A 24,762-nucleotide genomic window follows, 5' to 3' on the forward strand; every position below is an offset into this window, starting at 1 on the left:
TTAGAAAGAAAAACAAAATCCTTTTTTTTTTTCCCCCACAAATGAAAATCAACACTAGTGTCTGATGTGGCATCACCTGCCTATAGTCCCAACTACTTAGGGGGCTAAGGCAGGTGGATCTCTTGAGCCCAGGAGTTTGAGGCCACCCTGGGCAACGTGGCAAGACCTGTCTCTAAAATATATATATGGATATAAATCGACACTAGCCTTCAAAGTGATGTTCCATTTGTATTTTGAGATATGTTAATAAAATGTAACTTGAAAATAACATTTCCCTCTTTGATAAAGAAAACATGAAAAATGGTATAGTATAAACATACAGATCTATTTATGGGATGGTAAAAATACAGGAGGGAAACATACCAAAATATTAATAGTGATTGTATTGTTCTCATAGGATTTTAGGAGATTTTAATTTTCTTCTTGATACTTTTCTATATTTTCTAAATTATATCTCTAAATGAACATTTTATAATTATAATCAACATTTTCAAATGGCACATGTAGTTTGATGTTTCCCGAGTGCAGCTTCTGAAAGCACATCCTATTTTCCAGGTGGGAATGGAGGGAGGCCAGGAAGCTGTGGTTGTGGAGCTGCAGTGTTCGCGGGACTCCAGGGACTGTCCTTTCCTAATATCCTCACACTTCCTCCTGGATGATGGCATTCAGGTAATGCTGTTTATACTGATTCCTATGTGATTATTCACCTCTGTTCAAAACTCATTTCAATGAACCAGCCTCCCAACCTTTTTCTTCTTACCTGGTGTCTTAGCTCAGGCTGCTGTTAATAAATGCAACAGCCTGGGGAGCTTAAACAACAGACATTTATTTCTCACAGTGCTAAAGGCTGGAAGTCCAAGGTCAGAGTACAGCAGGGTTGATTTCTTCTGAAGTGAGGCCTCTCTCTTTGGCTTACAGACAGCTGCCTTCTTGCTGTGTCCTCACATGGTCTTCCACCTGTGGGCATCTGTGTCATCTCTTCACATGAGGATAGCAATCATATTGGATCAGGGCCCACCCGTATGATCTCACTTAATTAATCAATTACTTCTTTAAAGGCTCTGTCTCCAAACACAGTCCCGTTGTTGGGGTCCTAGGAGTTGGCACTTCAGCATATGCATTTTGTAGGGGTACAGTTCAGCCCTAACACCTGGTAAATAATTTTGCAAAGGGGAAATGTGCTCTCTTTTGGAGTATGGGAGGTGAGGACCTCAGCCCCTGAGTAGATCAGCACAGGGTCCCACTAGGAGGGAATGTTTACTGGGTACAGGGTGTATAGCATTTCTGCCCTTGTTCCACATCACTTATGGGATATTTTCCTAATATTTACACCTCTGAAAGCATTCCACTGATACACTTCATTAAACACCTGCTGTGTACCAAGCAATCGACTAGGGCTGACACTCAAAGATAAAAATAGCTTCACACCCTGGCATCAGAGATCACTGTCTAGAAAGAAATAACACTCATCATTACAATCTACTGTGACATTTCCAATCCTGAATATATATATGGGGTTGACGGCTCAAGGTCACAGAGCCCTGGGAACAACAAAGGAGGCTTTGCAGAGGCCATACCTTTGCCCTAGGTCAGTATCAGGTCAAGAGCACAGTTCCAATCTAAAACAATCATGAAACAAAAATAAACTTAGAATTAATGCCTGAAGTTCAAATAAAATGCTGCATCACCCACCAGGATGCCTTCTCAAGTAGACATTCAGAGTTACAGATCTATCTTTTTTTTTTTCTTTTTCCCCGAGACAGAGTCTCACTCTGTTGTCCATGCTGGAGTGCAGTGGTGCGATCTCGGCTCACTGCAACCTCTGCCTCCCAGGTTCAAGCGATTCTTGTGCCTCAGCCTCCTGAGTAGCTGGGATTACAGGCATTTGCCACCACGCCTGGCTAATTTTTGTGTTGTTAGTAGAGACGGGGTTTCACCATGTTGGCCAGGCTGGTCTCGAACTCCTGACCTCATGATCCGCCTGCCTTGGCCTCCCAAAGTGCTGGGATTACAGGCCACTGCATCCTGCCTACAGCTCTATCTTGGGCCAGGAAACAGTCACTTCTCCGTGAGAGTGACCCTCACAGAGGCCCACCCAGGCTCCAGGAGCTTTTCCCTTTGTTCCCACTTTGAGTGTCAGCTCAGGTACAAGAGAAAGAGACTCACATCAGGTGGATGTGAGATCCACTTGGCTTGGAAGCCCTACCCCACAAGAGCCCATAGCTCCTGTAACATTGTCTCAGGTTCCAGATGCCCTCAAGGGACATACCCGATTATATGAGTCACTGCTCTCTGACAAGCCCGAAGCTTGGGTTTCCCACCATTGAACCCCCAGTCTCAATGCAGTTTATCAATGAGAGGCCACAATTACATAAGCAATTTTGCCTACTATTACAGCTGACATGCCGTCTTTATCAGATTTCCATGGGAACAGAGCTAGAAAGCGAATCCATGGTCAAATATGTCAAAGAAGGAGAAGGGGTTTTGTTACCCTTGTACCCTGAAATGTATAGTGTATTTTGTGGAGGATTTAGTTGTTTGGGTAAGAAGTAAGTAAAAACGAAGTTGAAAAACATGATAGAATGTGTTATTGTTTTCTTCATTGAGAAAGAAAACTGTAGCATCGTATAGGCCAGGACATCCCTCAGGGTGCCTTCCTCCCTTAGCAAGCCCAAGTCTGTGTATAGCACCCCCGGGGTGAGCCTGGTTTGCTGAGCAGAGAAGCCTGTCCACCTTGATAGCAGTGAGCCTTAGTCTGCTGTTCTGCTGAAGAGAATTTTCCAGCCTGCCCTTCTGCTTAATGAAACCATTTTGATGGGAATCTTCCAAAATTTTGTTAAACTCTGTCTTCTTAGATGGAGTGACTTCAACAGGCACTTCTATTTTCCCAGTTTCAGAGGTGTCCTGCGGCCCCGCTATCGGGGAGGGCGGCTTATGGGTATCCTGAGTAGTGTGGCTTCCCAGGAGTCCACACCCCCAAGCCAGGGGCTCAGCCAACGCCTACAAGGACACCAGGGCTTTGAGCTGGGGCAAGTTCTCCCAGATTCTCCTGGGGTTAATGTTAGGATCACTGCCCACTACAGGGGCAGGAGTTTCCCAGAAGAGCAGAAAGTGCCGCCTCCATAGGCAGTTTGGGATGAGGGAGGAGCTGGAGCCTTTAACACGTGCATGACCTAATAACCTTCCTGCCTGTCTACTGGCTGTGATTTCATTTTTGCTGGGTGCCCATCTCTAACAGTTCTTCCTTTCTGAAGTATTCTTCTTTTCTTCCCCTCCCCTGATTTTTTTTTTCTCATTTCCAAAAAGCTGGAAAGCCAGATTTCCAAGCTAATTAGAATGATTTGTAAGGAGTCTGTAGACTTGGAAGGAAGGTTTGAGTGACTCTCCAGTGAAACAAATGATCTTTTCTGTCTGCTGTGCGTTCTCAAGCTTTTTCCCCTTTACCTCTAGGTTTTAGGCTATTAAGAGTTTAAAATTTTGGTAATTCTGGCCAGGCATGGTGGCTTACGCCTGTAATCCTAGCCCTTTGGGAGGCCCAGGTGGGTGGATTGCTTAAGGTCAGGAGTTATTCAAGCCAACATGGTTGAAACCCCATCTCTACCAAAAAAATACAAAAAAAAATCAGCCAGATGTGGTGGTACATGCCTGTGGTCCCAGCTACTCAGGAGGCTGAGGCAGAAGAATAGCTTGAACCCAGGAGGTAGAGGTTGCAGTGAGTCGAAATTGTGCTACTGCACTCCAGTCTGGGCGACAGAGCAAGACCCTGTCTCAAAAAAAAAAAAAAAAAAAGAAGGAAAAGAAAAGAAAGAAAAATTTAAGTAATTCTTTGAAAAAAACTAATTTCTAAGCTTCTTCATGTCAAGGATCTAATGCTTTATTTATGTTCAATAAAGCTAGATATGTAAATAATGACTGTACTTTTGCTGTACACCATAATTCACAGACTAGAAGACAGTTTGCTATAAAGAAAACCTCTGAAGATGCAAGTGAATACTATGAAAATTACATTGAAGAACTGAAGAAACAAGGATTTCTACTCACAGAACATTTCACACCTGAAGCAACCCAATTAGCATCTGAACAATTGCAAGCAGTGAGATTGATTTATAATTTTTTTGTTGTTGATTGAATATTTTTAATAGAAATGTTTTCTCTATTACAAATAAAAAACTGGGCCAGGCTTGGTGGCTCATGCCTGTATCCCAGCAGATTGAGAGGCCAAGGCAGGAGGATCACTTGAGGCCAGGAGTTCAAGACCAGCCTTGGCAACATAGAGAGACCCATTTCTACATAAACTGAAAAACATTAGCCAGGAATGGTGGTGTGCCTGTAGTATTAGCTTACTCATGAGGCTGAGGCAGGAGGACCACTTGAATCCAGCAGTTCGAGGTTACAGTGAGCTATGATCATGCCACTGCACCCTAACCTGGGCGATACAGCAAGACCCTGTCTCAAGTAAATAAATAAATGTCAGGAGGGAAGAGGAGGAGTTCAGAAAAGGAAAGCTGAACTCATAGAAAGGCATGGAAGTTGAGTGGGGAATGTGTTTTAGGACAAGCCAGGAGATTTATTGCTTATTTCAGCAGCAGACCCTCCCAGCTTTTGGGAGATCTCTTTACAGCCTAGGCCATGAGTCAAGGGTCCTTAACCCTGACTTCGTGTGTTGACTACCACTGACAGGCCTAGAGCTTACAGGGTGAAGGAAAAAAAAGAACAAGAAGAAAAGGGGGTAGGAGGGAATCAGAGAAGAGAGAATGGAGGAAGACAGGGGGAGGATCCAGTAGAGAGAGGATTTAGTTACCTGGCTGGGGATGACTCTCCTGGGCTCTAATTAATTATTTCTCCTCACACCTCTGTTCGTTGGCCCATGTAAGTTTTACACAAACTCACACATGATGACTTTTTGGTGGCATTTCTATTTCATTGTTGCAGTTGCTTTTGGAGGAAGTCATGAATTCAAGTGCTCTGAGCCAAGAGGTGAGCGATTTAGTAGAGATGATTTGGGCAGAGGCCCTGGGCCACCTGGAACACACGCTTCTCAAGCCAGTGAAAAGGATTAGCCTCAACGATGTGAGTCGGTGTGTCGCTGAAACAGAATGTGAGAAATCTGCCTCCTGGCTGATTGGCTTCAGCAATAACACGTGTGTTTGCATGTTGGCCTGACTGCTCTGGAATTCATTCCTAAATGTTCTTTCCTTGTACCCTGAAGAAAGGGACCACTAACAGCACTAAGGAGAAAAGCTTCTGAGAAAACTAGACATCCCTGTCTGTAAAATGTCAGCCTCAAGAGCTGATCGAAGGCAGGCTACTGGTGCTGGCCAATTAGGAGGCCTGATCCTCTGTGCCAAGAGGTTTGCAGGAAGCTTGAGGGATATGGGTGGTCTTGGTCCCCAGTCGGATGCCCTGACCCCAACCCATTTCCTAGTGACTCCACAGTCTCACACCTTCTGACTGTCTGAGGAAAGGCAGGCATGCCTCCAGACCACCAGAAAATGTTCTTCCCTTCTTGATTAAGCATAATTGCAGTGAAAAGAGCAGACAAAAGAAGATATCCCCAGTGGTACAACTTGTGCAACTGCATTGTTGTACTGAAATAATATGGTCAGTTTTCCTCTGTGGAATTAAACTAATTTATCTCAAGGAGAAAATGGCTAACTGGGATAAAGCCCATGAAGTACTTGTGTAATTAGAAACACATTCAGGAGGTTTTTATCCCTGGTCTGATTCTGACAGCTTTCTAAATTTTTCATGTGAAAAAGCAAGTCTATCACAGTCGCATTAGTGTTTCCTTCTCTGTGTATATGTATCTAGATGTGTCCACATATGTATAGAAATATAAGACTCTGGTTCTTTCCTCTAGTAAAACTGAGCCCAGTTTTGCAACAATCCTCCTGGCATCTTTGCTACAACTGAGATATGTCTCCAATAAAGATCAGCATTTGCTTTGTGATGGCTGTCCAGTAGAAAATGGATAGTCTTGACATGTCCAACAATTACTTATATAGTTTTGTGCATGCTCCTTAATTTCTGTATTGAGATTTCATTTTAATAAGCATATATGATCTGTTGAAAGGTGAGCAAGGCAGAGGGGATTCTCCTTCTAGTAAAGGCAGCACTGAAAAATGGAGAAACAGCAGAGCAATTGCAAAAGATGATGACAGAGTTTTACAGACTGATACCTCACAAAGGCACAATGCCCAAAGAAGTGAACCTGGGACTGTTGGCTAAGAAAGCAGACCTCTGCCAGGTAAACCTCTGAAATATAGAATTCAATTTATTATAAAATATGTTGAGGGTGGGGGTCTTTAGAAATCTGATGAATAAGGTAACACTGAACCATGAAATTGTCTCCAGAGTTGTGCTAGAAAATAAATTGTTGAACCATTTTAGAAAGCCCTGGATCCTTATGAAAGTTAAACCATATTTTCAAATGTGAATATGTTGGCACAGTGACATAAATGCAGAAATAGGTTTAAAATTGCTGTCTTGTAAAATAGCTTTTCAGACCCTGAAATGAGTTCGGATCTTCTCTGCAGAAGAAATGGGAAACTGCAACTGTGACTTAAACAGTGAAGACATTTACGATCTCAGACAATAAGAAGTCCAGCTGTGGGCTGCCTGCTGGCCCAGGTCATCCCGAGACTCAGTGTGTCAGTGTTATCATCAGGGTCCCAGCCTCCTTCCATCCATCTGTACTTCTGTAGAGTGACGGCTCTGCTCTCAGCCTGGCTTCCTCATGGTCTGCAGATGGCTGCAGTAGTTCATAGCATCCCATCTGTAATAGCTCTTTTTGTGTCACGTAGAGGAAGCCCCTGGCAGACTCATATTTTCTCTGGTCAGAATGAAGTCATGTGCACAATCTCAAAACCAGTCACTGGCGAGGAGATTGGAGCCACTGTGGCTGCTCAGAAATGGGACATCTCCTCTGAGCTGCCAGGAGAGAAGCAGGCTCAGTGAGTAGAGGAAGGCAGCCACAGCAGCCAACCCTGCCTTAGACAAGGCTGAAGTCACTCTCTTGGTCCGCGTTGCCTCATCTGTGCAGGCAGGGATTCAGCCAAGATCAGAGATTCATGTCCTAGACTTCAGAGGAGTTTATAGATGTGAAATTTTGCATGTTTGGGAAATAATCGCTTTCAGCAGATTCCCAGAGGAATCAGTAATCCAAAATAAGGAAAGAACTGGTCAGTGAGAAAATACAAGACCCTTCCAAATTTAAAATTCTATGATTTACCTAACATCAAACATAAAGAATCTGTCAGTTGGGTGTGGTGGCTCATGCCTATAAGCCCAGCACTTTGGGAGGCCAAGGCAGATGGATCACCAGTCAGGAGTTCGAGACCAGCCTGGCCAACATGGTGAAACCCCATCTCTATTAAAAATACAAAAAATTAGCTGGGCATGGTGGCATGCACCTGTAATCCCAGTTACTCAGGAGGCTGAGGCAAGAGAATTGCTTGAACCCAGGAGGCAGAGGTTGCAGTGAGTCAAGATCACGCCACTGCACTCCAGCCTGGTCAACAAGAGCAAAACTCCATCAAAAAACAAAAAAAATGTCAATCATCAGTGTTGCTAAGAGGAAACGTATAGTGCCCATTCAAATACAATTCTGGAAGCTAAGGTCGGAGGATCTCTTGCACTCAGGAGGTTGAGGCTGCAATGAGCTATGGTCATGCCACTACACTCCAGCGTGGGTGAGAGCAAGACCCGTCTCAAAAATAAAGTAAAGCAAGCTTTGGGGGAAAATGGACTTTTCCCATCTTTTTGAGAAAGTGTTAATGTAATATAAATACTAATTTTGATATGTGGTGATTCTGACATCTGTGTATTATTTTCCACCTACAGCTAATAAGAGACATGGTTAATGTCTGTGAAACTAATTTGTCCAAACCCAACCCACCATCCCTGGCCAAATACCGAGCTTTGAGATGCAAAATTGAGCATGTTGAACAGAATACTGAAGAATTTCTCAGGGTTAGAAAAGAGGTTTTGCAGAATCATCACAGGTAGGCATAAAGGAAATATCTCAGGATCTGTTATAATATAATGCTCTTTGAGACTCCATTAAAGAGCTGATTACAGTAATTACCTAGATAATTTAATCTTCAGCAACAAGCCACAGTAGTGGTGGTGTGATGACAAATTACTTTCTTCTCTGTTCATAATGGTGCCTGGGGCAGTATTCTGTGCTTGAAAACACCCTCTATATTCCACTCTGATTTCAAGTTTACCTAATTTTGTTAAGGGTTAAATTTAAAAATTTTAAATCAAAACGTGTTTGAGTTTGTATTTTGTAGGTTATTACAGAGAAAAAGCCACTTATACTAAGATTTAAACATGCAGGAATATGGGTATGGTGTCTTCTAACGTGGCCTCTCTGTGGCATGAAAAACTGCCCCTGAAAACCTGGAAAACACGTTCCTAAATACCAGTTACACTTGCGCCCTCATTCACTGTGCATACCCAGGGTCCTGCGCTGAGGGGCATTCTCCAGTAAAAACAAACATGATGGACCACCTGCTCAGATGAGCCCTTGCTGGGTGTCAGCACCCCTGAGGGTCACCGTGGCTGAGTCTGTGCCCAGCTTCTCGGTTCGGAAACGCCATTGCATGCTTGTTCTCGAGCATGGGACTGACTCTTTTGACCTGGTGGTTCATTCCATTGCAGCAGTTTCTCTTCGTCAGCTTGGCACAGCCCTTAGAATGAATGGTGGTGAGTTGTAGCCGCACATACCAGCTTATGAGAGCCAGTTGTCAACATTTAAGAGATTTGGTGAGCTGGTTGTTAAACCATTGGTAGCTTGAAATTGGACACAGGGAGGATTTGCGCCATGGAAATCAGCAAATGCTGCAAATCAGGGCTGTGCGGGGGCCTTGCTGCTGTTGTTTAGAGAGCTGGTTTTCCAGAGCCCCACTAAAACCATACCCAGCCACTCTTACCTTATGGCCTGACTCAGACCCATCTAAAATTATGTTCTACTTTCCTTGATCATTCTCAAAATCCATTCCCAAAACCACTTCACATCTACTAAGATGGCTATGATTTCTTTTTTTTTTTTTTTTTTTGAGATGGAGTCTCGCTCTGTCGCCCAGGCTGGAGTGCCGTGGCACAATCTCGGCTCACTGCAAGCTCCGCCTCCCGGGTTCACGCCATTCTCCTGCCTCAGCCTCCCCAGCAGCTGGGACTACAGGCACACACAGCCATGCCTGGCTAATTTTTGTATTTTTAGTAGAGACGGGGTTTCACTGCTTTAGCCAGGATGGTCTCGATCTCCTGACCTTGTGATCCGCCAGCCTCGGCCTCCCAAAGTGCTGGGATTATAGGCGTGAGCCACCACGCCCAGCCATATGATTTCTTTTTAATGGAAAATTAGAAGCGTTAGTGAGGATATAGAGAGACTGAAAACCTCACACATTGCTGATGGGAGGGAAAAATGATGCAGCCTCCGTTAGATGATTCCTCAACAAATTAAACATATGATTATGATAAGACCCAGCAATTCCACTCCTAGTTCTATACTCAAAGGACTTGAAAGCAAGTACTCAAATAGGTACTTGTACATGAACATTCATAGCAACACTATTCACAACAGCCAAAAGGTGGTTAAATAACCCAAATGTTCATCAACAGGGAAGTGGATAAAACGTGATAAATATGTATAATAGAATATTATTCAGCCATGAGAAAGAAATGAAGTACTGACACATACTACAAATGGGTGAACCTCAAAAATATTATGCTGAGTGAAAGAAGCCACATATTATACGATTCTGTTTATATGAAATATCTAGAATAGATAAATCCATGGAGACAGCAAATTGCGTAGTGCCATGAGAGGGAGGGTTGGGGACCGACAGCCAAAAGGTACAGGGTTTTCTTTTGGGCAAATAAAAATTTTGGAACTAGAGGTGGTGATTACATGACACTTTGAATGTTCTGTACTAAATACTACCAAATTGTACACTTAATGGTTAATTTTATCTTTTTGGAATTTCACTTTAATTTTTAAAAAGTCTGGGCCGGGCATGGTGACTCATGCCTGTAATTCCAGCACTTTGGGAGGCCGAGGTGGGCAGATCACTTGAGGTCAGGAGTTTGAGACCAGCCTGGGCAACATGGTGAAACCCTGACTTGACTAAAAATACAAAAATTAGCTGGGCATGGTGGTACATGTTTGTGGTCCCAGTTACTCCAGGGGCTGAGGCACAAGAATCGCTTGAACCTGGGAGGTGGAGGTTGCAGTGAGCCAGGATTGCACCACTGCACTCCAGCCTGGGAGACAGAACAGGACTCTGTCTCAAAAACATTCATTCCCACAGGCCTTGTCCAGATTTTGTTTTTATATGTAATCAAATTCTTTTGGTTTGACTTTTGACCCTCCACTAGGTGTCCGCTGAGATCTATACTAAGTAAGAGTCCAGTGATGTGGAAGGTAGAATCGGGAGGGCAATAAGCTTTCTCCAGGAAGACAGGAAGAGCCACATCAAGCCCCAGGAGTGGCAGCTGCAGTTCAGCCCTCGAGGGCTACCTGAGCAAGCCCTTGGTGAGCCACTCCACCGGCTGTGTACAAAAGCAGTCACACAGCTAAAGTGGGCTTCTTCCTAGGGAAAGATCCTGCTGCTGTGAAAAGTTAGATTTTCTTCATTTCATTTCACTAATCATGATTTTTTTATATTACTTTTTTCTAGTTATAAAACTTATGTTCTTTGCTAAAAGCTTAGAAAATATCTAAAAATATGAAGAAAATTAAAAATCACTCAAAATATCACCACCCAGAGACAACCCAGATATAATATAACCACTGTTGACATTTGGGTGTAGAACATAACCCAGCCTGAATCACCCTGATGCTGCTCACCCGGGGGTGTGCTGGTAAGCCAGCTCTGTGAAGGAAAAGTCCTGGTCTAGAATATTTGCTGAGTTCTGGGAAGCAAATACTCCCACCATAGCTAATGTCAAGGTACTGACCTGAGGCCACTGGACATGGGATTGGGAAGATGTGCCCTTCCTCCCACCACAGCCACCCTCAGCCATAACCCAGTCTTCCCCCAACAACTGCCCTATCTTAGCTACCCACTCAGAGCCAGTGTGGGGTCTCTGTCCCTCATCCCCACATAACCATGTTCTGTCAATTCTGCCTTCAAAGTGTCCTTCATCCGTTGGCTACTTCCATTCACTCTGCTGCCATCTTTAATCCAGATTGTATTATCCCATCTACAACGTCCTTCCAGGTGTTCTCCTCCACTCCTGCCCCATCCAACCCATCACAACCAGTGAGGTCTTAAAATACACATTTTGTGGTGCCACATTCCAATAAATGTCACCTCCCAAGAGAGTACTTTCTTGACAACCCTCTCTCCAAACCTTTTTGGTTTCCTAAACAGCACTTAAAAATAACGTATTTGATAAATTTTTTTTTTTTTGACAGAATCTTGCTCTGTCGCCAGGCTGGAGTGCAATGGCGTGACCTTGGCTCACTGCAACCTCTGCCTCCCGGCTTCAAGTGATTCTCCTGCCTCAGCCTCCCGAGTAGCTGGGACTACAGGTGTGCACCACCATGCCCCGCTAATTTTTGTATTTTTAGTAGGGATGGGGTTTCACCATGTTGGCCAGGATGGTCTCGATCTCCTGACCTCATGATCCACCCACCACAGCCTCCCAAAGTGCTGGGGTTACAGGGGGAGCCACTGTGCCCGGCCGATAACTTTCTTTTCTTTGAAACAGAGTCTCATTCTGTCACACAGGCTGGAGTGCAGTGGCGTGATCTCAGCTCATTGCAACCTCTACACCAACCCCCCGCCCTGGGTTCAAGTGATTCTCCTGCCTCAGCCTCCTGAGTAGCTGAGACTACAGGTGTGCGCCACCACGCCCGGCTAATTTTTGTATTTTTAGGAGAGACGGGGTTTCACCACGTTGCCCAGGCTGGTCTCAAACTTATGAGCTCAAGTGATCCAACGGCCTTGGCCTCCCAAAGTGCTGGGATTACAGGCCTGAGCCACTGCGCCCAGCCAGAAGTTGCATTCTTTTTTGTTGTTGTTGAGAGACATGGTCTTGCTCTGTTGCCCAGAGCAAGAATTATATATTCCATATACTATTGTTTATTTGACAAAATTGGGATACTATGTATAAAGTTTTGTAATCTACTTTTAAATTTTATATTTTACTGTATACTTTACTGCATATCCTTATTTTTGTTAAATAATTTGATTTTTTTAATACCTACATAATACTTCCAAGATGTGCTGTGCTGTGACTCATTGAAGCAGTTTCCTGATAATGGACATTTGGATTCTTTTGGGATTTCTTCTGCTATAATGAATTCTTGTTTTGTTTCCAATTATGTAATCTAAAGGCTTTTCTTCTAATTCTTACAGTAAGAGCCCAGTGGATGTCTTGCAGATATTTAGAGTTGGCAGAGTGAATGAAACCACGGAGTTTTTGAGCAAACTTGGCAATGTGAGGCCCTTGTTGCATGGTTCTCCTGTACGAAACATCGTGGGAATCTTGTGTCGGTAAGAGTAGCCATCTTTATTTTTCAAAAATTTCAGCCTCACAAATGTGAAGTGTTTTACTTCTTTTTTTCCTACTTTTTTCTATATTGTGTGGGTCTTTTCAGTTAAAATCAACTAGCTTACTGCATTCTGGAGAAAATTACACAGTTTATAATTAAGTGTGTAATTTAAATTACATATTTATGGCTGGGCATGGTGGGTCACACCTGTAATCCTAGCACTTTGGAAGGCTGAGGCAAAAGGATCACTTGAGGCCAGGGGTTCAAGACCAGCCTGGAAAACCTAGCAAGACCTCATCTCTATTTTGAAAAATTATGTATTTATTATTTTTAAAATGTAGTACATAGGTATGAATTGCTTCTTAAAGAGTGTATCGTATGAAGAAAAGTGATTCTATATTCATGACTCTTCCACGTGTATCTAATCTAGGGAGAGCCCAATATTTAAAGAGAAGACTCCAGAAATTAGAGTGTGCACCAGACAACATGAGTTGTTTATTTGAAACATAACTTTAAGATTCTGTTTGCTTTGAATTACTACTTAATATTAGGGCTGAAACTGAAGTCACAGGAGCAGGAGAAAATATTATTAAATGTAGATCCATTAATTACCCAGAATAAACTTAAAAAGAAACATATAAGATCCACCTGGGGGAAAAAAAAAAAAAAACCATTAAACTGCTACTGAGGGACCCAAAAGACAACTTGCATGAATCAGAAGGATGCCAGTTTTTCTTGGATTAGTCTAGAGATTTAGTGCAATCATGATAAAATTACCAATAAGATTTTTTTAAAGAAGTGAAAAGCTGATTCTACAGTACATATTTTTTTTTAATTTTGAAATACCAGAATAATTCTGGAAAAGAAGCATAATGAGGATGACATTAATATTAAACACAAATGAACTCAAAAACACAGAAGATTTAGGATATGATGCAAGTAGATCTTATCTCTGTGGAAGAAAGACAAGTTCTTCAATATTATCTATAGAGATAAATGGGTAAGCACGAGGAAAAAATACAAAGTTGGACCCTTACCCTATTTCTCATACTTTAACTCCAGACAGAGCAAATATTTAAATATTTAAAATCAAACCATAAAAGTATACTAAATGAAAAATGGGAGAATCTTCTTAAAATAATCTTTAAGTAGAGATGAGCTTTCTAAGTAGGACCAAAACCCAAAAGCTATTTTACAAAATTCATTCAATCTCCTAATGTGAAATTCAAACAATAGATGTTTATATAATAAAAGGCAGAAATTTCCCTTGTGTTTCCAGAAACAACCATGATGCAGTTAGCATTGGGCTTACACCTTATCCTGCCCTTCTCTTTTCAGAGGGTTGCTTTTACCGAAGGTAGTGGAAGATCGTGGTGTGCAAAGAACAGATGTTGGAAACCTTGGAAGTGGGATTTATTTCAGTGATTCACTCAGGTATGTTCGATCCTTAATCACAGAATCGTTACTGAGTACTTGCTATGTGTTTTCTTCTGTCTTTCCTTGGTGAGGGAGTTTCTCAACCAAAACACAGATTTACCTATTGTATATGACCTCAATATGCCTGGAATACTATTTCATCTTCAGCATCCTTGATAATGTTTAAATCTGCCCTTATGCCAGACATGGTGGCTTGTGCCTGTACTCCCAGCTCTCTGGGAGGCCAGGGCGGGAGGATCACTTGAGCCCAGGAGTTTAAAACCAGCCTATACAACATAGCGAGACCCTATCTCTACAAAAAAATTAAAAAATTAGCTGTGCATGGTGGCGCTAATAGAACTTATAGTTCTAGCTACTGGGGAGGCTGAGGCAGGAGGATCACTTGAGTCCAGGAACTCAAGGCTGGAGTGAGCTATGATTATGTCACTGCAGTCCAGCGTGGGCAACACAGTGAGAAGAACCCCATGTACATCATCTGCCAACCTCATAATTGGTATTGTGACATCATTTAATGCAAGGAAACAGACTCAGGGAGGTCAGGGAACTTGCCTAAGGTTGCAGAGCTAATTAAAGGATGGAGACTGAGTTCAGGCCCAGGACAAAGGATAATGATCCAAGATATTTAAAGAGTTCCTACAAATCAATAAGGAAAAGATAAGCAACCCTATAAGCAGATGTGCAAAAGACTTGAATAGAAACCTAATAGCAAAGAAAACTAGCTGGGGCCAGGCGCAGTGGCTCATGCCTGTAATCCCAGCATTTTGGGAGGCCAAGGCAGGTAGATCACTTGAGGCCAGGAGTTCGAGACCAGCCTGGCCAATGTGGTGAAACCTCATCTCTAATAAAAATACAAAAATCAGCTGTGCGTGGTCGTGTGCACCTGTAGTCCCAGCTACTCAAGAGGGTGAGGCAGGAGAATCGCTTGAACCCAGGAGGCAGAGATTGCAGTGAACTGAGATCACACCACTGCACTCCAGCCTGGGTGACAGAGCAAGACTCTGTCTCAAAAAATGAGCTGAGTGCAGTGGCACACACCTGTAGTCCCAGCTACTCAGGAGTTTGAGGCAGAAAGATTGCTCGAGTCCGGGAGTTTGAGATTAGCCTGGGCAACATAGCAAGACCCCATCTCAAAAAAAAGCTTTTTAAAATTGGCCAGGCATTGTGTCACACACCTGTAATCCAAGCTACTCAGGAGGCTGAGGCAGGAGGATTGCTTGAGCCCAGCAGTCCAAGGCCACAGTGAGGTATGACTGAACCACTACATCCAGCTTGGGAGACAAAGCAAGACCCAATCTCTTAAGAAAAAAAAAAAAAAGAAAAAAAAAGAGCTCTGTAATAACAAAACACTGGAAATCATGCAGATGTCTATTGACAGTGGAATGGATCCGTACATTTTGGTGGAGTCCTGCATGAAGTCCTGTCCTTCAGTTTAAACAAGTGGACTGTGGCTACACATGTCAAATGGATGAGCCTTAGGACCTTAGTGGATCAAAAGTTATTAGATGATTCTATATACAGGCATACCTTGGAGGTATTGAGGGTTTGGTTCCACACTACTGCAATATAGCAAATACTGCAATAAAGTGAGTCACAGACATTTTTGGTTTCCCAATGAGTATAAAAGGTTTACACTCTAGTCTATTAAAGTGTGCAATAGCATTGTGTTTAAAAAAAATGTACATACCTTAATTTTAACATACCTCATTACTGAAACTCCTAACGATCATCTAAGCCTTCAGTGAGCCATTGTCTTTTTGCTGGTGGAAAGTCTTGTATCAATGTCTATGGCTGCTGAATGATGAGGGTGGTGGTTGCTGAAAGTTGAGGTGGCTGTGGCAATTTCTTAAAATAAGACAACAATGAAGTTTGCCTCAGCGATTGACTCTTCCTTTCATGAAAGATTTATCTGTAGTATGAGATGCTATTTGATAGCATTTACCTGCAGTAGAACTTCCTTGAAAATTGGAGTCAGTTATCTCAAACACTGCTGCTGCTTTATCCACTAAGTTTATGTGATATTCAAAATCCTTTGTTGTCAGTTCAACAGTGTTCACAACATCTTCACCAGGAATGGATTCTATCTCAAGAAACCACTTTCTTCACTCATTCATAAGAAGCAACTCCTCATTCATTCAAGTTCGATCATGAGATTGCAGCAATTCGGTCCCATTTTCAGGCTCCAATTCTAATTCTAGTTCTCCTGCTGCTTCTGCCACATCTACAGTGACTTCCTCCACTGAAGTTTGAACCCCTCAAAGTCACCCAAGATAGTTAAACTTCTTCCAAACCCCTGTTAATACTGATATGCTGACCTCCTCCCATAATTCATCAAATGCTCTTAAGGGCAAGGAGGATAGCGAATCCTTTCCAGAAGGTTTTCAATTTACTTTGTCCAGATCCATCAGAGGAATCACTGTCTATGGCAGCTGTAGCCTTACAAAATGTATTTTTTTCTTTTTTAGAGTTGGGGTCTTGCTCCATTATTGCCCAGGTGAGAGTACAGTAAGATGCAACCATAGCCATAGCTCCCTGGAACCTCAAACTGCTGGACTCAAGTGATCATCCCACCTCAGACTCCTGGGATTACAGGCATACCTGGCCAAAATGTCTTGTCTTTTCTTTTCTTTTCTTTTCTTTTTTTTTGAGATGGAGTTTGCTCTTATTGCCCAGGCTGGAGTGCAATGGTGTGATCTTGGCTCACTGCAACCTCCGCCTCCTGGGTTCAAGCGATTCTTCTGTCTCAGCCTCCTGAGTAGCTGGGATTACAGGCGCATGTCACCATGCCTGGCTAATTTTTGTATTTTTAGTAGAGATGGGGTTTCATCATATTGGGCAGGCTGGTCTCGAACTTCTGACCTCAGGTGATCTGCCTGCCTTGGCCTCCCAAAGTGCTGGGATTATAGGCGTGAGCCACCGCGCCCAGCCCAAAATGTATTTCTTAAAAAGACTTGAAACCTGAAATTACTCCTTGATCCATGGCTGCAGGATGGAAGTTGTGTTAGCAGGCATGAAAACAACAAATTCCTTGTACCTCTCCATCAGAGCTCTTGGATGACTAGGCACTTTGCCAGTGAGCAGTCATATTTTGAAAAGAACCTTTGTTGTTGAGCAGTAGATCTATACATTGGGCTTAAAATTCAGTAAGCCATTCTGTAAACAGATGTGCTGTCATCCAGGTTTTGTTGTTCTGTTTATAGAGCACAGAAAGTAGATTTAGCACAATTCTTAAGGGCCCTAGGATTTTTGGAATGGTAAGTGAGCACTGGCTTCAGCTTATAGTCACCAGCTGCATTAGCCCCTGACAAGAGTCAGCCTGTCATCTGAAGCTTTGAAGCCAGTCATTGACTCCTCTCCAGCTGTGGAAGTCCTAGATGGCATTTTCTTCCAATAGAAGGTTGTGTTGTCTACATGGAAATCTGTTGTTTAGTGAAGCCACCTGCATCAATGATCTTAGCTAGATCTTCTGTAGAACTTGCTGCAGCTTCTACATCAGCACTGGCTGGTTCACCTTCCATTGTTATATTATAGAGATGGCTTCTTTCCTTAAACCTCAGCCAACCTCTGCTAGCTTCAAGCCTTCCTTCTGCAGTTCCCTCACCTCTCTGAGCCTTCACAGAATTGAACAGAGTTAGGGCCTTGCTCTGGATTAGGCTTTGGCTTAAGAGAATGCTGTGGCTGGTTTGATCTTCTATCCAGACCATTAACATTTTCTTCATATCAGCAATAAGACTGTTTTGCTTTCTTATCATTCGTATGTTCACTGGAGCAGCACTTTTAATTTCCTTTAAGAATTGTTTCTGTACATTCACCACTTGGATAACTGTTTGCCACAAGAGGCCTAGCTTTCAGCCTGTCTTCGTTTTCAACATGCCTTCCCACCAAGCTTAATCATTTCTAGCTTTTGATGTAAAGTGAAAGATGTACAACCCTTTCTTTCACTTGAACACATAGAGGCCACTGTAGGGTTATTATTAATTGGCCTAATTTCAATATTGTTGTATCTCAGGGAATAGGGAGGCCAGAGAAGAAGGAGAGAGATGAGGGAACCACTGGTCAGTGGAGTAGTCAGAACACACAAAACATTTACCAAGCTCGCCACCTTGTATGAGCACAGTTTGTTGCAGCCTAAAACAATTGCAATAGTGACATCACAGATCATTGATCACACATCGCCATCACAGCTATAGTAAAAATGAAAAAGTTTGAAACATTGTGAGAATTACCAAAACGAGACACAGAGACATAAAGGAAGCACATGCTGTTAAAAAAAAAAAATGGCACCAGTAGACCTAGACCTGCTCAACACGGAGTTGCCGCAAACGTTCAATTTGTAAAAAAAAAAAAAAAAAAGAGTATCTATACAGTGCACTAAAACGAGGTATGCCTGTATGTGCAAGGCTCAAAAACAAGCAAAAGTATACATTACATTGTTGAGGGACATATATCTGTGCATTAATACTATGAAAGAAAATAGGCCAGGCACAGTGGGTCAAGCCAGTAATCCTAACCCTTTGGGAGGCCAAGGTGGAAGAATTGCTTGAGGCCAAGAGTTGAAGACCAGCCTGAGCAACATAGTGAGACCCTATAGCTACAAAATGTTTTTAAAAATTAGCCGGGCACAGCGGTGCACACCTGTAGTCCCAGCCTCAGGAGACTGAGGTGGGATGATTGCTTGAGGCCAGGAGGTTGAGTCTGCAGAGAGCTATGATTGCACCACTGCACGCCAGCTTGGGTGAAAGAGTGCAAGACCCTGTCTCAAAAAAAAAAAAAAAAAAAAAAAAATCACAAAAGAGAAAACTTATAAAAAAGGGGACACAGTAAAACCTCTCCCAACCTACCCAGGGTCCCCTCTGTGGCTCCTTATGGAATAAATTGCACAAGGGAAAAAAGGAGAAAATAATATACAAAAAATCAAGACAGTGATCAAATTACCTCTGGGTGGGAGAGAAGGTGAGCTATGGGGCAGCATAGAAGTTTTAGGGATGTTCTAGTTCTTAACCTAAGTGGTAGCTATATGGATATTTATCTTCTTATTCTTTAAATATGTATATCATAAATGTTTTTTCCTATGTACACTATATCAAAGTAAAAATTTTTAGATGTGAATTGAGCCAAATAGCAGTGGATTAAGGAGTAAATGAGCCAGAAGAGACGGTCACTGGCCCCTTCTGCCAGAACGTGGTGAGATAGGAAGGAATAGAGAGAGCTCTAGGGAGAAGTCCAGAGTGGGGTTTCATGAGAAGGAAGGAAGCATGCTTGTAAGTTGCAGGAAAAGAGCCCTCCAAAGGGGAGAGGGTTATAGAAGGAATGGGGGAACTGATTTATTTTTTCCAGTGGGTGAAACAAAGAAGGGTCGTGTGGCCATACTTCTGCATTTTGAACTTAATCTTTAAAAAGTAGAGATGCGTCTCCAAAATGTTGTGTCCAAAGGTGTGTCCTAGTCTGTGCTCCTAATAGCAAGAGTTGCCTTATTAAAGCTGCTGATTCCCAAAGAAAGATAAAACAACATTTCTCATTTGGATGTCATTTGAAATGTTTGTTTTTCCATTCAGGAGGCTTTGTGAGAGCTTGTCTTTCCCTTTGACCGGTTCTTACTCACTTGGTACCCACGGTTCTTATTCCTTTCTGAACTTCAGTGCAAAGAATTAAATCTACTTTTTCCTAATTAATAAGGTGGTGATTTTTCCTTCTCTTTACCACCCTGGTATTTATGATAGTAAAATGTGTATATTTTAGTAGCTAACAAAGATTTAGGAGAACAGTAGAATTCATTTCCCGCTGGAAAATAAGTGCTTTGAGCACTGCCTAGCACAACATAAGGGCAATATACATATTTGTCACATAGAAATGCGAAATAGGTCAGGCATGGTTGCTCATGCCTGTAAACCCAGCACTTTGGGAGGCTGAGGAGGGGGGAATCACTTGAGCCCAGGAGTTCGAGACAAGCCTGGGAAACATAGTGAGACCCCATCTTTGCAGAAAATTTTAAAAGTTAGCTAGGTGTGGTGCACATCTATAGTCCCAGCTACTCAGGAGGCTGAGGCAGGAGGATCAGTTGAGCCCAGGAGTTGGAGACTGCAATAAGCTATCATCGTGCCACTGCACTCTAGCCTGAGTAACAGAGCAAAATTCTGTCTAAAAAAAAAGAAGAAATATTAAATAAATAAGTGCATAGTAAAGTTCTAAATGGAGTCTTTGGAGATATTTCAATAATAGGAAAATTTAGAACAGTTTACCAGGAAAGTCTTTTCAATAATATGTTATTGACAAGTCACTCTAAGCTATAAATATGTGTTTATTTCCTTTTGCATGTAGTACAAGTATCAAGTACTCACACCCGGGAGAGACAGATGGCACCAGACTCCTGCTTATTTGTGATGTAGCCCTCGGAAAGTGTATGGACTTACACCAGAAGGACTTTTCCTTAACTGAAGCACCACCAGGCTATGACAGTGTGCATGGAGTTTCACAAACAGCCTCTGTCACCACAGACTTTGAGGTATTTTTATATCAAGGAACAAGCAAAGAGGGTCTTGAATGCTCAAAGAAGGGCCTTAGTTTTTTGCTCCTATTTTCATTAAATATGCTTAGGTTTAAATAATTGTTATATCTTTACTGCGTGAATTCAACATTTTCTAAATTAGCAAACATGCTTTTATGAAAACATCTGCCAATACAGGTTTTTTGTTGCTACCGTTGTTAATAACCTACTGATTTCTATTTGCTCTAGGATGATGAATTTGTTGTCTATAAAACCAATCAGGTTAAAATGAAATATATTATTAAATTTTCTATGCCTGGAGATCAAATAAAGGACTTTCATCCTAGTGATCATACTGAATTAGAGGAATACAGACCTGAGTTTTCAAATTTTTCAAAGGTTGAAGGTAGGACAATTTTCTTGAATGCTGTTTTATGTTATTATATTTATAGACCTCAAATGTTATATTTTCAATGGAATGTATATTTGCATTTTTATATCTATGACCTCATCCATAAGTATTTCATTTCCTTTCAATCTCAAAATTGTTTCCCACAAATTTCTCTCAGTGTTAACATCAGTCAAACCCCTCTGCCTAGTATCAAAATAAAGCACTTAATTTTAAAATATATATATATTCCTTTTTTTTTTTTGAGACAGGGTCTCACTCTGTCCCCCAGGCTGGAGTACAGTGTGTGATCAAAGTGCACTGCAGCCTCAAATTCCTGGGTTCAAATGATCCTCCTGACTCAACCTCCCAAGTAGCTAGGACTACCATCTGTGACTTTTTTTTTTTTTTTTTTTTTTAGAGACAAGTTCTCACTATGTTGCCTAGGCTGGTCTGAAATTCCTGGCCTTAAGCAATCCTCCTGCCTTGGTATCCCAAAGTGCTGGGATTACAGATATGAGCCACCATGGCCAGCCTCATTTCCTTTTTTATCTTGCATACATAACAACCAGGATGATTGAGAAATTCCATGTGACTTCATTAACACGCTGAAGTTGAGCTTATTCCCTTCAGGAATAGCCAAGGCTAAAACCTGTGGAGCCTTGCTAAGATGTCATGGTGCAGAAAGTGTAATGGGGTGGGTAGAACAGACAGCAGAGCCGCTGTACAGCCTGGAAGCCCGGGGTTTGAGTGTCGCCCTGCCACCTTGCAGTCTTGAAACTGCATGACCTTTTGCGCTCCACCTTCTCTCCGATGGGAATGAGAGCAGTACCCGCGACAGAATTGCTGTAAGGGCTGAAGGGGAAATTGAAGGCACTGAGTAAATTGTCATGTGTGGTGCATGTGTTAGCCGTAGTAGGGCGAGCATACAAGAGGATATTCACTTCTCAGAGTGTCATGAGGCCAAACAATTACAGTATTAATTAGTAGGATTGTAAGAACACATTAACATTTTTGACCATGCTCAAATTATTTTTTGTCAGAAACGCATGAGTTCGTGTGTGTTCAGAGGTGACTCCAATTTTTTCTCTGGGAGTCATTAAGTGAAATATCTGGCAAGACAATATGTATTTGTATTTCCTAACCTTATCTGTATGTTTGTACCACTTAGAATAGGATGTATACATTTTTCAATATGCTGCCGTAGGAGTTGATTCAGTCTTCCTTGGATGGAAAATCTACGTTGTTTCATGCCATCCCAAAATGCTTGTGTGGCACCATAAATAATAGTGACCGAGCCCTTCCACACTACAAGTCAGGGAATGCAGACACCTGGATTCAGGCTTCAGCCACACTTGAGACAGTCTGAAGACCTCTGTGTATTTGTGTGTATGTTTAAGTAATGTCAAGTATGTCAAGTAATGCTATGTTTTCAAGAGTACACCCCACAGTCTCTACATTAAAAAGGCAGAAGAGCACATGCCTGTAGTCCCAGCTACTCTAGAGGCTGAGGCAGGAGGATTACTTGAGCACAGGAGTTCAAAACCAGCCTGGGCAACATAGTGAGACTCCCATCTCTACCAAAGGAAAAAAAAAAGAAAAGAAGAAAAAAAATTAAGCAGAAGGGTCTTTAAAAAAAAAAAAAAAAAATGGCAGGCCAGGTGTGGTGGCTCACGCCCATAGTCCCAGCACTTTGGGAGGTCAAGGCAGGTAGATCCCTTGAGTCCAGGAGTTCAAGACCAGCCTGGGCAACATGGCTAAACCTCATCTCTACAAAAAAATTCCATAAAATTAGCTGGGCATCGTGATGCATGCCTATAGTCCCAGCTACTCAGGAGGCTGAGACGGGAGGATCACCTGAGCCAGAGAGGAAGAGTCTACTGTGAGCAGAGATTATGCAGCTGCACTCCCACTTGGGTGACAGAGTGACACGCTGTCTCAAAAAAAAAAGGCAGAAGGCACCTCCCATTTTTCTCATGTGGGTTCACTTGCTTTTCAGAATTGGCTATTGAAAATCATAAAATGCTATTTGTCTATTTTCCCTAAAATAAAATGCATGAAGGTATGGAGAAGGAATAAAGATCAAGATAACAAAAATAGACGGGGATGGTTTTGAAAGCTAATGGTAACATTTTTAACGTTTAGATTACCAGTTACCAGATGCCAAAACTTCCAGCAGCAGCAAGGCCGGCCTCCAGGATGCCTCTGGGAACTTGGTTCCTCTGGAGGATGTCCACATCAAGGGGAGAATCATAGACACTGTAGCCCAGGTATGTTGTCTGTGGCTTTATGACACTTAAACTACATGGATGTAAACCATACATGAGAATTTGATTGCAGTTGTATGAACTGCAGGGAATAGATAGATTTCTAAAATTCATTTATTCGAAAGAGATTCACTGAGCACTCCATGCCAGGGACTAGCTAGGCTCTGGGCATCCAGCAGTGCACAATATAAAAGCTCTGCCCTTGTGGAGCACACACTGTGTTGGGGAATAGGCAATAAACATGATGAAAGAGTGAAACACATAACATGTTAGATGGTGACAGGTGTCAAAGAGAAAAATGAAAGCAGGAGGAGCTGCTTTCACAGATAGGAGCTGTGAAAGACAGGGGCTTTGAACCTGTAAACAGAATGGCCACAGAGGCCTCCCTGAGAAGGTGACATCTGCATACAGACCTGAAGGAAGTGGGGGCTAAACTATGTGGACATAGGGGGATGCTTATTCCAGGCAGTGGGAACATCACATGCCAAGGCTCAGAGGTAGGAAGGAGGCTGATCTGGCCCAGGCGCACCAAAGAGATGCACTGTGACTACAGTGGGGTGGAAAGGGGAGAGTGCATGGGGACTGAGTCAGAGAGGTGAGGGGCTCTCACATCAGCACACAGGTCATGCTGTCTTTGACTCTGAGTGAAATGGAAGCTTCTAGATGTTTGGCAGAGGAATGACCTGAACAGACCTGTTTTAACAGGCTTACTGTGGCCACCATGTTGGGAACAGTAGGAAGAGGACCAATGGGAGAAATGTTAGGTCAAGTTCCCTGGAAAGCAGACTCTGGATGGAATTTGTTTTCAGGAAGCCTGTGGGACTGTGCCTGTGGGAGCCACACTTGTGAGGGAGTGAGGGAGGCAGGACGTGGCCGAGGAGACAACAGAGTCCTCAGATGATCTTGGGGGAAGCTCTGGGCCAGAGTGGTCCTTGAGAGAAGGTCTGAATCAAGGCAAGGGGGCCGGGCTTTGTAGCCCCACTGGGGCCAGTCCTGGGATGTGGGCTGCTCCGGGGAGGGGTCAGAACCTTGGCTAAGGCAGTTTGTCTTTGGCTGAGGACGGTTCCTGGGGAGGCACCCACAGGTGACACTCCTAGCAGTCTCAGTCCTGAAGGGGACACAGCGGGCCCAACATCACATCACATAGAGGAGACGATTGACAGAATTCAGTTAAGGGACCTGGTGATGTGGAGAAGAATGTTCGCAGTCTGGGTGTAGGAAGTGATGGAGTCTGCCAAGGCCTGAGGGCAGAGCCAATCAGATTTGCTGAGGGGGACGGGACACGAGAGAAAGACAGCAGCCCAGGATGACAGCGGAGTGTTTGCCCTGAATAACTAGAAGGATCATGTTTGCACTTGCTAGAATGGGCAAAGTCACAGGAGGGCAGGTTGCGGGGGCATCAGGAGTTTATCTTTGGCCAAGTAGGTCTTGTGACTACATAGGACCAGGGAGGAGACCCAAGCTGGACTTATAAGTGGGGAGTCAACAGCATTCACATAGTGTTTAAAGTCATGAGCCCCGATTAAACATCCGGAGAATCAGTAGAGCACAGAGGCCAACATGGAGACGTAGGGGAGGAGGCTGAATCAGCCACAGAGACCAGGAGGGAGCAGCTGTGGAGACACACGAGGGCAGCTGAACAGGGAGGGGAGGAAAGGCTGCTGGTGGGTCTCATGAATAA

The 24,762-nt window shown here is 43.0% G+C and overlaps 1 protein-coding gene across 3 annotated transcripts in view; it reads left to right on the forward strand.

The window, feature by feature from the left end:
* PARP4 (poly(ADP-ribose) polymerase family member 4) overlaps positions 1-24,762 on the forward strand; it is a 109,473-nt gene that overhangs the window by 45,148 nt on the left and 39,563 nt on the right. For all 3 annotated transcript variants that reach the window (XM_058437767.1, XM_058437766.1, XM_032150642.2), the window contains exons 6-15: positions 556-669; positions 3,944-4,093; positions 4,933-5,070; positions 6,074-6,247; positions 7,843-8,003; positions 12,372-12,509; positions 13,847-13,942; positions 20,261-20,444; positions 20,676-20,832; positions 22,960-23,084. In XM_058437767.1, coding sequence (XP_058293750.1) covers positions 556-669; positions 3,944-4,093; positions 4,933-5,070; positions 6,074-6,247; positions 7,843-8,003; positions 12,372-12,509; positions 13,847-13,942; positions 20,261-20,444; positions 20,676-20,832; positions 22,960-23,084 — 1,437 coding nt within the window. The remainder of the gene's footprint in view (positions 1-555; positions 670-3,943; positions 4,094-4,932; positions 5,071-6,073; positions 6,248-7,842; positions 8,004-12,371; positions 12,510-13,846; positions 13,943-20,260; positions 20,445-20,675; positions 20,833-22,959; positions 23,085-24,762) is intronic.

Source organism: Hylobates moloch, unplaced genomic scaffold (genome assembly GCF_009828535.3).
Source record: "Hylobates moloch isolate HMO894 unplaced genomic scaffold, HMol_V3 SCAFFOLD_4, whole genome shotgun sequence".
Classification (NCBI taxonomy): Eukaryota; Metazoa; Chordata; class Mammalia; order Primates; family Hylobatidae; genus Hylobates; species Hylobates moloch.